The sequence below is a fragment of the Macadamia integrifolia genome, unplaced genomic scaffold (genome assembly GCF_013358625.1).
Source record: "Macadamia integrifolia cultivar HAES 741 unplaced genomic scaffold, SCU_Mint_v3 scaffold1089, whole genome shotgun sequence".
Classification (NCBI taxonomy): Eukaryota; Viridiplantae; Streptophyta; class Magnoliopsida; order Proteales; family Proteaceae; genus Macadamia; species Macadamia integrifolia.
Genome location: NW_024868081.1, coordinates 91,500 through 106,190, shown reverse-complemented (window position 1 = coordinate 106,190; position 14,691 = coordinate 91,500). Strand labels below are relative to the sequence as shown.

The 14,691-nt window shown below is 49.5% G+C and overlaps 1 protein-coding gene across 1 annotated transcript; it reads right to left on the bottom strand.

Moving 5' to 3' along the window:
• Nucleotides 1-10,568: 10,568 nt before the first annotated feature.
• Nucleotides 10,569-14,587, bottom strand: LOC122062683 (putative cysteine-rich receptor-like protein kinase 35). The gene is made up of 5 exons (XM_042626323.1): nt 14,170-14,587; nt 13,149-13,262; nt 11,086-11,207; nt 10,774-10,984; nt 10,569-10,573 (listed from the first exon to the last, which is right to left on the bottom strand). Exons 1-5 carry the CDS (start codon nt 14,585-14,587, stop codon nt 10,569-10,571), a joined length of 870 nt encoding a protein of 289 aa, XP_042482257.1.
• Nucleotides 14,588-14,691: the final 104 nt, after the last annotated feature.

Here is a 14,691-nt window from a genome sequence, read left to right as displayed (position 1 = left end):
GCTGGATATTCAGTACGTGAAGGCAGCGACCATCAGCCTCCTGCAGCCCAGGAGTACATGACGAGGCAGCAGTTCGAAGACCTCCAGGACAAATATAACCGGATGGCCGAGACTATGAGGGAGGTCTCCAAAGCTGTCTCCCATAGGACCGACGGAGCACCCCCAGGTCCCCACGTCCAGTTTGAGAGGGCTCGAGATGAAGACCGAAGCAGTACGGGATCGACAAGGGCCGGTCGTGACCCTCGAAGCCGAGCAAGGGAGAGTCCCGCGCCTCGAAGTAGGACGCGACGCGCCGCCAGAGACCCGCATGGGGATCAGAACCAAGGAGACAAACAGAGGTCCAAGGACTCGGGATTAAAGAGGATGATCTTAGACCTGAAGGACGAGATCAGAAAGGTGGCAGAAAACCAGACGAGGAACCACGAGCCCGACCTCACCAATGACACGGCCTTAGCTGACGAGGTCATGAGGGACCCGCTCCCGGTCGGTTTTCGCCTGCCCAAGTATGACACTTATGACGGGTCAGGGGACCCCGTCGATCACCTGGAAGGTTTTAAGGTCGCCATGCAATTCCATCGCGTCTCGAAAAATATTATGTGCCGTGCCCTTCCATTGACGTTCAGGGGGGCGACGAGGCTGTGGTACAACCGACTGCCGACGAAGTCGATCCACAGCTTCAGCAACCTGAGTTACTTCTTCGTGAAGGGATTCTCTAGTAGCCAGCCCCTCCAGAAGACTACGTTGAACCTAACCAACGTCAAACAGCAAGAAGGGGAATCGCTGCGGAACTACATAAAGTGATTCCAACAAGAAAAGATCACAATCAGGGGCCTAGACCCAAAGGAGGAGTTCACGGCCCTACTAGGAGGCGTCAAAGACAAGGAGTTGAAGAGGTCCCTGGCGAAGCATACGCCTAGAGACCTGACCGAGCTGAGGGCACGATGTGATAAGTACATCCAGATGGAAGAAACCCTCTAGGCCGATGAAGAAGTTGAAAGGAAGGTGACGAGGAAGAGGCCCTCAAGAGTTGATGATAAACCCGTCGAAGAAGGAAAAAGACGAAAGTCTGAGCGCAGTCGGGCCCCCAGTCCACCAAGGAAGTTTGAGAGGTACGCACCCCTGAAACGAAGGTGAACAGAGGTGTTAATGTAGATAAAAGATTCCCCCGATGCCAGGGCCATGAAGTGGCCAGGAAAGATGGGACGACACCCCGAAAGACGCAATGGGGACAGATATTGCCACTTCCACAGAGACCATGGCCACGATACCGAGGACTATTGGCATCTCAAGGGGGAGATAGAAGGAATGATCAGAAGGGGATACCTGGGCAGATTTGTAGACCGGGAGAAGGAGGTGGCCGCAGATGGTAACGGCCGGAGGGATAACCGTCGGAGAGATGGTGGAGGTCGTTATGAAAGAAGGGGGCTCGACCGTAGAGGCAATCAAGAACAGCGAAGGAACCAGACACCCGAGGAAGCTGACCGTCATCCTTGAGAGGAGAATAAGAGCCCGACCAGAGTTATAGCGACCATCTGTGGAGGCCCGGCCGCTGGAGAAAGTTGGATCTCTGCCAGGAAGGCGAAGGCCTATGCGAGGAGCGTCCATATGGCAGAATGGCCGAACAAGAAGGTGAAGACGGGGACGGTTATCTCCTTCTCAGATGATGATCTGGAAGGGGTACAAACCCCGCATGACGATGCCTTGGTCATCACCATGACCATAGCGGATTGCAAAGTGAAGAGGATCTTAGTGGATAACGGCAGTTCAGCTGATATCCTGTTCCTCGAAGCTTTCCGGAAGATGGGCCTCGATGAAGGAAAATTAAAGAAGGTCGAACACCCGCTGCAGGGATTCTCCGGAGTCCCGGTGCAGGTGGAAGGGTCGATTGAGTTGCCGGTTCGAGCTGGCACCGGAGATCGCCAGGCAACGGTCATGATCAACTTCCTGGTGGTGAGCATTACATCGGCATATAATGTCATCCTAGGAAGGGTCGGGTTGAACCTATTAAAGGCCGTCGTCTCCACTCCCCATCTCAAAATGAAGTTCCATACCAAGAATGGTGTCAGGGAGTGTCGGGGAGATCAGGAGACATCCCGGAGATGTTACGCCACTACTCTCTGGGGAAAAGAAAAGGCGGGCGAGGCGCTCCCGATAGAGGATCTACGTGATGATGCCAGTTATCAACGGGGGGAGCCGACCGAAGATTTGGTGCAAGTTGAAGCTGAAGAAGGGGATGACACCCAACAATTCCAGATTGGGGCTACCATGCCAAGGTCGCAACGAGAAAGACTCATCTCATTCCTACGGAACAACGCTGACGTATTCGCCTGGTCGGCGTCGGACATGCCCGGGATAGATCGAGAGGTGATAGAACATCACCTGAATGTTAGCCTAATGAAGAAGCCGGTGCAGCAGAAGAAGAGGACGTTCGCCCCCGAAAGACAGAAGAAGATAGACGAGGAAGTAGAAAAGTTACTGAAGGCCCGGTTCATCCGTGAGATCCAGTACCCGGAGTGGATATCTAACGTGGTAATGGTCCCGAAGGCAAATGGGAAGTGGAGGATCTGCATCGACTTCACCGACCTGAATAAGGCCTGCCCGAAGGACGCATACCCCCTGCCAAAGATAGACCTACTCATCGACGCCACAGCGGGATACGAGGCGCTGAGTTTCATGGATGCATACTCGGGGTACAACCAAATCAAAATGTCCGAGGCTGATGTCCCGAAAACATCCTTCATAACTGAAGGTGGGTTGTACTGCTATGAGGTCATGCCTTTCGGACTAAAGAACGCAGGTGCCACCTATCAAAGGTTGGTGAATAAAATTTTCAAAGAACTAATCGGAAAAACCATGGAAGTGTATGTGGAAGACATGCTCGTGAAAATCCTGAAGGCGGAAAGACACATCCAAGACTTGGAAGAGGCGTTTCAGGTGCTGCGACGGTACGACATGAAGCTGAACCCGGCAAAATGTGCCTTCGGAGTAGCCTCGGGGAAGTTCCTCGGCTTCATCGTCTCGGAAAGAGGAATCGAAGCCAACCCAGTCAAAATACAAGCCATTCGGGACATGAGGTCACCCCAGAACGTGAAACAAGTCCAGGAGCTGATGGGTCGGGTCACCGCCCTCGGAAGATTCATGTCTCAGTCTGTAGATAGATGCCTTCCTTTCTTCAAAGCGCTGAAAGGGACCAAAAATTTCGAGTGGACGGAGGAGTGCAAAAAATCTTTCGAACAATTGAAGGAATACTTGGCCGCACCCCCGCTGCTGACAAAGCCGAACACCGGGGATGCCTTGCAGCTGTACCTTGCTGTATCGGCAATTGCTGTAAGCGTCGTACTGATGAAAGAGGAAGGAAGGCAACAACGGCCAATATACTACGTCTGCCGAACCCTTCTAGATGCCGAGACAAGATACCGAAAGGCAGAGAAAGTGGCGTACGCCCTCGTGACGGCGGCAAGAAAGCTGAGGCCATATTTTCAGTCACATACGGTATGCGTACTCACCGACCAGCCCCTGAAGAAAATACTGCAGCGACCAGATATGTCCGGTCGCCTGGTAAATTGGGCCATAGAGTTGGGAGAGTTCGACATCCAGTACAAGCCGAGAACCGCAATTAAAGCACAGGCCCTCGCAGACTTCATAGCAGAGACGACGATCCCCGATGACCCACAAGAATCTACCGAGGAACGAGGAGAGGAGGCTTGGACACTATGTGGATGGGGCTTCCAACAGCGATGGAAGCGGCGTAGGAATCGTGTTGGTAAGCCCCGAGGGTTTCAAAGTAGAATACGCCCTACGGTTCGACTTCGACGCCTCCAACAACGAAGCGGAATACGAAGCGATAATAGCCGGAATTAATCTGGCTCGGGCTTTGATGGTGAAGGAACTAGTAGTGCATAGCGACTCCCAACTCATGGTGCGGCAAGTGAATGGTGAATACGAGGCCAAAGAGCAGAGGATGGCCGAATACTTGAACACTGTGCGAGATAGGTCAGCGGCTTTCAAGGAATTTGAGGTAAAGCAGGTGTCACAAGAAAAGAATGCTAGCACAAACGCATTATCACAGCTGGCCACTTTCGACTGCACAGAACTTGGACGAGCGGTGTATTTCGAAGTACTACCACAGCCAAGCATCGAAAAACCCCGCGAGGTATTACCCGTAGGTGAAAACGGCCAAAGCTGGATGGACGCCATAACAGAATACCTCAAGGAGGGAAAACTCCCAGAGAATAGGGACGAAGCAAGAAAAGTAAGAATGAGGTCAGCGCGCTTCTTCCTGAAGGATGACACGCTATACAAGATAGGGTTCACCTCACCATACCTCAAGTGCCTGGATTCTTCCGACGACGAGTACTCGCTCCGGGAAGTGCATGAAGGGATATGTGGCCAACACCTTGAAGCTCGGGCCCTGGCGCACAAAGTACTAAGGCAGGGCCTGTACTGGCCGACAATGAGAAAGGATGCAGAATCACTGGTCAGGAAATGTGTCAAGTGCCAGATGTTCGCCCCCGTGCCTAGGCTACATTCTATCGAGCTCTCGTCCTTATCTAGCCCAGTACCGTTCGCCATGTGGGGGATGGACATCTTAGGCCCGTTCCCCCTGGCCACGAGACAAAGGAAGTTCGTCGTGGTGGCAGTCGACTACTTCACGAAGTGGGCGGAAGCCGAAGCCCTAGCGACGATAACCAAAAAGAACGTAAGGGACTTCTTCCAAAGGGCGGTAGTATACAGATTTGGAATCCCCCAGGTTGTGGTTATGGACAATGGGACTCAGTTTGCCAATCCAACCTTCGACGTGTTCTGTGAAGCCCTCGGCATCAACCACAGGAAAACCTCCGTCGGGTATCCCTCGACCAACGGGCAAACAGAAGTAACCAACCGTACGTTACTCCAAGGGATAAAAAAGAGGCTAGATGATGCCAAAGGACTATGGGCAGACTAGTTGCACCACATTCTCTGGGCTTACCGCACTATTGAGAGGTTAGCTACCGGAGAAACACCCTTCATGTTAACATACGGCACCGAAGCTGTACTCCCAGTAGAGATAGGGGCTATTACCCATCGGATTTGGTACTACAACGAAGACGAAAACGACGGAGGGCTCCGGGTGAATCTAGACCTATTGGCAGAAACCAGAGAAGCTTCGCAAGAAAGGATCGCCGCCTATCAGCGGAGGGTCGCTAGGCACTACAACTCCAAAGTTCGGAAGAACGAGTTCAGGCAGGGTGACCTTGTCCTGAGAAGGGCGGAAGTGTCGGACCCAAGACATCAAGGTAAGCTAGATCCAAACTGGGAAAGTCCCTATAGAGTCTCAAGGGTAATACGACCAGGGTCCTATCACCTAGAGACTACGGGGGGAGTAAGGGTACCCCAATCGTGGAACTCCCATAATTTAAGAAAATTCAACTAGTAGTGAAGTGGCGGGCACGCACTCTTGCCATCTGTAAATTTTTCTGTCAGTAGTTCTTTGCAATTATTGCCCTTTTGAACCTTTAAGTTGTAATTCATCTTAAATTCCGCAAGATTTTATTCATGGATAATACGAGAGCTGGTTTACGGCAACTGAGACATTCTCCAGGCTGAAAACCTTTAACCCTGCTGATCGGATGATTGAAGGTCCACACCTCGGTCGAGGCACAAACAAGGCTGGGATGACCTCGCCGAGTCCCCCCTTCGGTTGGAAGTTCAGCCAAAGCCGAACGGACCTGACCGAGGGTCCCTCCTTCGGTTGGGAGTTCGGCCAAAGCCGAACGGACCTGAGACCTGACTCAGGGTCAAAGGAACTTACCAAACAGACCCTTCGGCTGGAGCCGAGGGTACACACTCGATGAATTGCTTGGTGATGGTCTGACTATCGAAGGGTCGACCTTCGGCTAAGACCTAGCATCTAACAGACCCTTCGGCTGGAGCCAAGGGTACACTTGGTGAATTGATTGGTGATTGTCTGACTATCGAAGGGTCGACCTTCGGCTAAGACCTAGCATCTAACAGACCCTTCGGCTGGAGCCGAGGGTACACTTGGTGAATTGATTGGTGATTGTCTGACTATCGAAGGGTCGACCTTCGGCTAAGACCTAGCATCTAACAGACCCTTCGGCTGGAGCCGAGGGTACACTTGGTGAATTGATTGGTGATTGTCTGACTATCGAAGGGTCGACCTTCGGCTAAGACCTAGCATCTAACAGACCCTTCGGCTGGAGCCGAGGGTACACTTGGTGAATTGATTGGTGATTGTCTGACTATCGAAGGGTCGACCTTCGGCTAAGACCTAGCATCTAACAGACCCTTCGACTGGAGCCGAGGGTACACACCTTATGAATTGCTTGGTAATTCTATCGAAGGGTCCACCTTCGGCCAAGTCCCAGATCCATACGCCTGACAAACCCTTCGGCTGGAGCCGAGAGGGAAAACACTTGGAAAAAATTGCTAGTGATTGCAGGGTCGTCCTTCGTCTGACTTACAAACAGGTCAGCCCTCGGCCAAGTCTCGGGGCCATGCGCCTAAGAAGGTCAACTAGGGTTTCGGCTCTTTGCACCTATTTACGAATAAAAGACAACATTAAAGGGACAGAAGAGATGGAAAAAGACTGATGCATTCATAAAGCCCGAAGGCAAAGATTACATTAAAAGCCCGAAGGCTAATTACACAAGGCATAATGCCCGTAGACACAAGAAGCCCGAAGGCTGGTTACATAACAAGAAGGGGGGTAGTCTGTGCTGAGGCCCGAGGCGACCTCAATGAGCGTCCGTCGGGTTCGCAGCCTCGTCTTCGGCTGGGAGAGCCTCCTGGTCCGAACCTCCATGGCCAGGGGTCGGAGGGACTTCTCTATGCAGCTGGACCTCGCCTTCCTCGCTGCAGCCTCCACCATCAGCGTCGGCAACCTCGGTGGCCGATGGAACCACCTCCATATCGTTGTCTTCGAAGATGAGGCCGCTGTCCTCGAAGGAGACCCCGGGGTAGCGCCCGAGGACCCAATCTCGGACCTCGGTAGCGCCCATTGTGTACCCCGGGGCGATGGCGTTCTTGATCTCCTCCCTGAAGTCCTCGGAGGATCGATACTTCTCGACCCCTCGGGCCTCGGCTTCTTGAATGCGGGCCCTCACCTGTGACTTCAGCTCCGAGAGCTTCCAATCGCACTCTCGGCGCTCGAAGGCTAGCTCCTTCTCCAAGTGCTCCACCTTCTCAAGAAGGAGGGTGCGCTCGTTGTCTAGGGAGGCCCTCTCCCTCTCGGTGACCTCAAGGTCTCGGCACATGGCCTCGGCTCGAGCCGCCAGCTGACCCACCGGATTCTGAGCCTGCACGAAATACCGAAGGTCAGAATGCAAAAAAAAAATATATATAATATACAAGTAAAAGAAGGCAGGGGGACCGAAGCTTACCCCCGCCATGAAGATGCATGCGGAGGTGATCAGTGCCGCCGTCCCTTGCTTCTGGGCCTCGGTGGCATCTCGGGGAAGACTCCCCTTCATCACCAACTCTCTGGTGACCCGTCCGACGGCCAGAGTGTCATCTTCCTTCACCGACCATTGGGGGACGAACCCCACCTCAGCCCTCGTCGTCGCGACCCTCGAGCCTCGGGAGACAGCGGCAGGGGAGGCGTCTTGAGCAGGCCCGTCTCTGTCAGGAGCTGCAAGGGCCTGGACAGCCTCGGCATTCGACCCTTCTACTCGGGGCCTCTTCTTCGGGGTCTCGGAGGACTGTCCTTTCTTTTCCTTCCTCTTAGGCCTCGGCTGTTGTGGGGCGTCACGTGCCTTGGCCTCCTTGATCTTTGCTTGCCTCGTCGCGGCGGCGGACTTAGCCTCGGCTCTGGTGACTTGCACTGCAAGAAGAAGCAAGGGGGTTAGCATGAAGAACCGACACTCAAAGGAAACAGACGGGGGCTAGCCTAACTCACCCAGGCTAAGCCCGAACTTGAAGAGGATGGCGTCGGACTTGAGGCAGTCAGCCTCGACTGGAGAACAGCCTTCTTGTCGCGTCGCCATTGCCAACGACTCCGCGTCTGCCCCGAATAGGGCAGGGGCGGAGTTCACATTCCTAAGGTCCGGGATATCCCAGACCGTGCCGAAGGGCACCCCCTCGGTCGACTTCACGAAGAAAAACTTTTCCTTCCATCCGTGGATGGAAGTCAGGTAACCCTTCAGGAGCCGAAGGTCCTTTCGGGGGCAAAAATAGTACCAACCTGTAAGCCCCTTGCAGGCCTGAAGAAGGAAACAGTTAATGAAGAGGGGAAGGGAGAGGGGCCTCTTGTGCCGAACAAAGAAGATGACGAAGCTTAACGCTTGTCGCCACCCGTTCGGCGTTAGCTGGGTTTGGCATACCCCATAGTGCCGAAACACTTTGGTAAAGAAGGGGTGGAGGGGCAGCCGAAGACCTGCCTTGAAGGCCTCCTTGTACAAGCACAGCTCCTCGGAGTTCCGATAGCTGGCTCGGTCAGAAGGTCTGGGCAGACGGAGCCCGAAAGCGTCCGAAACATTGAAGGAGGCCCTCAGCTCCTCCAGTTCTGATTCGTCCATCGTGGAGACGATGTTGAGGGCCTCCACCTCCAGGGGCTCCTGGGTCTGGGCTCGAGCATCGAGCACCCTCTCCCTTTACCCCTCGCCGTTGGAGCCACCCTTGGACCCCGACGGTGAGGCCGCGGACGATGAATCACGGGAGGAGGGAGAGTCGGTGGAATCCGAGGACATCCCTCGGACTTCCCCAGGACTCCTATACCTACGTTTTGGCCTTGACCTCTCGTGGGACGATGGGTTGTAGCCCGACGAGGAAGACATCACTTACTTGCGGGTGTTGCTAAACTAAGGGAAGACGAAGACGAAGGCTCAAAGGGAGTCCGAGGCCGAAGGTGAGCTCTCCGAAGGGAAAAGAAAAATGCCCCACAAATTTCCCCCCACACTATATAGATGGAGAAAAGGCGGTACGACTTCCCGAGCATTAATGGCACCGCCACGTCAGGATACGAAGCCTCGAGGTTTGCGCCCGAACAAACCTAGCAGACGGTCTCACCTTCGGTGGGGAGTTCGGCCAAAGCCGAACGGACCTGACCGAGGGTCCCACCTTCGGTTGGGAGTTCGGCCAAAGCCGAACGGACCTGACCGAGGGTCCCTCCCTCGGCAAGGGGCTCGGTAAAGCCGAACGGACTTGACTGAGGGTCCCTCCTTCGGTTGTGAGTTCGGCCAAAGTCGAACGGACCTGACCGAGGGTCCCACCTTCGGTTGGGAGTTCGGCCAAAGCCGAACGGACCTGACTGAGGGTCCCTCCTTCGGTTGTGAGTTCGGCCAAAGTCAAACGGACCTGACCGAGGGTCCCCCCTTCGGTTGGGAGTTCGACCAAAGCCGAACGGACCTGACCGAGGGTCCCTCCTTCGGTTGGGAGTTCGGCCAAAGCCGAACGGACCTGACCGAGGGTCCCTCCTTCGGTGGGGAATTCGGCCAAAGCCGAACGGACTTGGCCGAGGGCCCCACCTTCGGCAGGGGGCTCTGTAAGGCCGATCCGAAGCGACCGAAGGTCTTTCTCTCGGTCGACCGCAAGCGTCGGTCACTAGTAATGCCAAGGCCGAAGGAACAAGTCAACCAAAGAAGAAGATGTTGGTTACTCCCACAGGAAGAAGCTCCTAGTGGAAGTAAGGGGGCTCCTGATATAGCCAAACTGACCTCTCGGTGGGGGCAATGACATGTGTCGCCTCTGAGACACGTGTCCTCCGCCAGACGAAGGTTCCAAGAAACCACTCACGCTCAAGCACGCTCAATGACCGAGGCACGCCCGCGAAATCACGCGGGATCACGTCGTCTGCATGAGGGGAATATTCCCCCCCAGAAGGATGGACGTATTCGAGTGGGACTCTAAGAGGGAAGAAGGGGAAAAAAACCCTAAACCTTAAGAGCTATATAAGAAGGCACGGAAGAAAGGGGGAGGTAAGTTCTGATACCCTCACCATTACTCCCTTATTGAACTGTGCGGCCGACCCTGACTTGAGCGTCGGAGGACTAACCCCGGACAAAGCTCCGGGCCCCTCCGTCGTCTGTGTTTGTGTAGGTTCGACTAGCGGGGTATTTTTGGCAACAACAGAATGGAAGAGAGAAGATAATAAAAGGACTGAGTTTTCCTTCACCCATGGTGAAGGAGGAATGCCTTCACCGATGGGTGTTAGTGCCTTGGGATGGGACCTAGAATTGGTAAGGGGTATTTTTGGCATTGCACTAGGTTTGGGTCAAGAGAATTAAGACCATAGAATGGTTGGTGAAGCCTCTTCCACTGGTGGCAAAAAATCTTTGGAAGTAAATGTATCACTTACCTGGACCCAGGAATCTGCTATGTTTGGTCATGAGTTTGATCTCTGTGGAAAATTCTGGTCAAATCATAGTCTGAAATTTTAGGATTCATTTCTTCGTCTAATAAAACATTGCTGCTCTTCAAGTCCCGGTGAATTATCCTAGGGTGAGAAACTTGGTGAAGAAAAAATAGTCCCTCAGCAATCCCTTGGATAATTTTGTACCGTCTTCCCCAATCTAACAATAGACGCTTTGCATGGTCTATCTCATACAAATCTAAGTAATGGTTAATATCAATCAATCTATGTTAAAAGCAAGTGTTAAGATTTTAAGTAGAGTAGAATGGTGAAATAGGATTTGAGAATTGGATAAGGGTTGATTAAATCGAGATGTAGTCTGTAGAACTAACATAAATAGTAAATTTCTATCAAATTTAAAATTTCTTTTAGTTGCAGTAATTTCTCACAATTGAGGGAATTTAAGTGTTGGGATCGATCCTTACCGAATAAATAGTAGTTGAGGCTCAAGTTATGCAAGTATTCATAGACAAGAAGCTTCACTTGCTCTTCCGCACAACAACCCAGGAGTCTTACTAAGTTCCTATGCTGAAGTTTGGCAACCACAAGTATCTCAGATTTTATCTTCTCCGAATTTTGAGGCGAACTACTTGAAAGCCTTTTCACAGCAATTTCACGCCCATCGGATAGTTTACCCTGTAGAACAGTATGAGTCTATTAGACTGAAACAGAAACATAAAATTCGATAATCCAGATGCAACAAAAGGGTGTTGCAAAATTTTATTTATTTATTTTACCTTATAAACAGTTCCACTTCCTCCCTTCCCAAGCTTATTTGATTTAGAAAACCCTTTAGTCGCAACTTTTAGAGTCCTCAAATCAAACAAATGTGAATCCACATTTCCTGTGTTCTTTGTCCCTGCACATTTAAAATGCAAAATGCAAACAAGGTTATTGATAGTGTTGTTACCCAAAACATTGTGCTATATAAAGTCAAATACTAAGAATATGAATTTCATTTTCAATTTCTTGATGCCATTTTGAATATATATATATATATATATATATATTTATGGGGAAAACCACATGATTACTCACTTTTGGGTTTTTCTTTACAAAATTATTTACCTATGTTTCAGTTAATAAAATTACATAAAATCATGTTTGGGTTTACAAAAGTACCCAAAACAATGATTCTCCTTCATCTTCCCACATATTTGGATAATTTTACCCCTAATTCGTTATATAAGCCCCGTTCATTGAACCCCACCCTCCTCTTCAACATACCACTGTCGCCACCAACACCACAACCACCAACTTCACCACGACACTACCCCTCTCCTCCCACCCCTGCCCCCAACTCACCACCTGGTCTTCCACATGTGACTATCCTCATATTTTCTCCGAACACCCACCCCTCACCCCACAGCCTGTAGATGTTTGGTTGAATAAAAGAGTGTCTTTGGACATCATAGCTGTATTCTCCACAACGTCCTTATCAATTCCAAAAAAAATCTCCTCTCCTTTAAAATCGAGGAATCCTTCATACCTATCATGACATCGTGAGAAGAGACCAAAACAAAGTAAGTCTCAAGAACTTGGGAGTGTGATGCCTCTGAGAAAAGGCAAAGGTGTAACAGAGCATCGCAACGACACCCTCTCTCACCCCTACCCCCTACCCCCTACATCCTCCTCTTCCCTACTCGCTTGCTCCCACCCCACTCCACAAGACACAAATCAGCACCACGAGCAACAGGGGCAGGGTTGGGTTGGACAATTGCAGGGCAAGGTTGGAAGATTGGTTGTAGGGTGTACGGTTTGCAGCCTGTTCGGAGAGGATGTTGATATGTGCAAGGAAGGAGAAGTGATAAAATAGGAAAATGATAACATAATAACTTGGCCTTATCGAGAAGCCATGGCATCCCCGCTATTTGGAGGTGCCGAGCCTCTTCTCTTATGGAGAAAACATAGGAACTTCAAATCATAATTTTCTTTTTCTTTTTCTTTTTCTCCTTCATTCTCTCCCTATAAATAGATATTACAAAAACAACTTTTACATTCTCACTTAATCCACACCTAAGAAGTTACAATAACAGATAATAACAATTAATCACGTACACCGCTACACTAATATCTAATAATTTATAAACAAGATATTCATAATCCACTAACTAAGCCTGCCCAAGGCCGTACACGTAACAGATGTCTATTAGGTTGTGGTTACCATGTTTTGCAATCAATTTATAGCAACCTGCAATCCCATTACGTTGCCATGAAATTTCACTTATAATCACTTCAAACCATTCTCTGTCTCTTGCACTAAACCCAAATTTCTGAACCGCGTTTATAATCTACTCAATCCCTTCCCCTATTCTGGCTGCTTCCATTGAAAGGCCAATCATATCCTTTGAACAATGGTGGATTTCAACGTTATGCTGAGAATGGTAAGACCAGAGTTTCAGACTTATTTGCTCCTTGGTTTCTCTCTCCCTCTTTAAAAATATATATAGAATCTCACATAAACTCAGAGCACATATGGTGGAAAGCATAGAATCTGAGAGATGGAGAAGGGCACCAAGATTGGGATTGCCTGAATGAACCCAAAAGTGGGTAATAAATTAATTTTCTAAAAAAATAATAATAATTGGTTTTATTATGTCCAATGATACACGTGTCATCCAAGGAAAAGGAAAGGATACCATCACATCATATTGATGTGTTCATTTCCTCATCATCCCCAAATGTGTCCATCTCACGCACAATTAAAAAAAGAACAAAATGCAAAGACATGCAACATAGGTTTTAGAAAATAAAAATTGAAATTCAACAACTAGAGCATAGACAAGAAGTAGGAATTTACCATTTTTTTTCCTTGAGGTCCTCCGAAGCCACCCAACCCGAACTGCAATCGCTAATAGTGTAACAATGACCAAAAGAATGACCAGAGAACCAATAATTATTAAAGTCAAGTCTCCTGCATCAAGGAAGAAAATTACATCAGTGAAATTGTTATTTGCGACATAGCCTCCAATCAATTGAGATTGGAGCCGCTGCTTATACGATCATTTGGTCCTAAGGGTGAGTATTCAATATCTGTACCACTTTCTGTCATTACATGGATGAAGAGAGGTATATTTAAAAATAAAAGGGACATGCGTTGGATGCTTACTCATACGACAAAGTGATCGCAAGAACAACACATCCATTATCCGACAAACTTCTAAGGGCCCGTTTGATTTTGTTTTCATAAACATGTTATTTTGTTTTTCTATGTTCAGAAATAGAAAAACACCCCAAAAACAGTTTGATTTTTTTTGTTTCGTTTTACTTGCTTTTGGAAACAGAAATAGAAATTTATGCATATTTTTATATCTAGAAATAGGAATGGAGAAACAAGTCAAACTTGTTTTTGTTTCTAGAAACAAGTGGGAGGGAATTTTTTTTTGAAAAACCAGATACTTCACTCGACCTATCCCAACCCCAACCATTGTAGAAACTTCTCGCTATCCAGATGAGGCGATCCCAACCTAGTTGTGCGAAGTTCACAGTTTCAAATTGCCTTCATCTTCTGAAGCTCATATCCATGAAGCATATATGCAACACTAACGTCATGCCTTCACTCGTGTCTTGGACCCAACTACACTATTGAAAACGTTTTGGGAAACAAAAAAAATTAAACACCTTTCTACAATTCAAAAAATCGTTTCTTAGCAAAAAAAAAAAAAACCCCCCGTTTCTGTTGTTTCTAGACACAAAAACAGGAAAAACAAAATCAAACAGTCCCGTAGTTTCATATGTTTTCAGAGGTTTTCCCCCACAAGGCCATCACTCCTTTGCAAAAGAGTGGCTAAATGAGAGAGAGAGAGAGAGAGAGAAAGTACCATCTCCTTTTCCTCGTGTTGAATTGGTTGTAGTGGTGGCTCCACCATCAACAGCCGGCCGGGGTGGGGATAGTGCCAGTGGAGAAGCCTGCTGCGTTGAAGACGGAGGTGCCGGAGATAACAAGTTAAAAAAGAGACAAGAATCGTACCTTAAGAAGCAACTGTCAGTATACACATTCCCTCCCGACCGCCAATTACAAGAGCTTGGGATGTCTCCAATTATGTTTTGGAGGCAGGAGTAACAGGTATTGTCCGATAAATCGCTCGTGCACTGCAACATCCCATATACAAAATTAAAGTTATTCACGGTGGTGTTCCGTCCAGTCGCGAACTTGGAAGGGCTACCAGCAGCCGCAAGCGACAAGTTTTCCATTAAAACTGCAACCCTCTCGTTAAACAGAGCCGCATTTGTCGTCATGTTGTCCACTGGAAAGGCGTAGACTGTAAGGCCACTATTGCCAATTTGGCCGAAGAAATCCTTGTCAGCGTCGCGTAAGACAACCCCAATAGCGTATCACTGCC

What these genes read in the sequence shown, in the direction of transcription:
- LOC122062683 (XM_042626323.1), bottom strand. Translation starts at nt 14,587, where the DNA reads ATGACGACAAATGCGGCTCTGTTTAACGAGAGGGTTGCAGTTTTAATG. An exon ending in AACACGAGGAAAAGGAGATG is followed by an intron (nt 13,263 to 14,169) that starts GTACTTTCTCTC and finishes TCCTTGATGCAG; the next exon opens with GAGACTTGACTTTAATAATT. An exon ending in GAAGTGGAACTGTTTATAAG is followed by an intron (nt 10,985 to 11,085) that starts GTAAAATAAATA and finishes ACTGTTCTACAG; the next exon opens with GGTAAACTATCCGATGGGCG.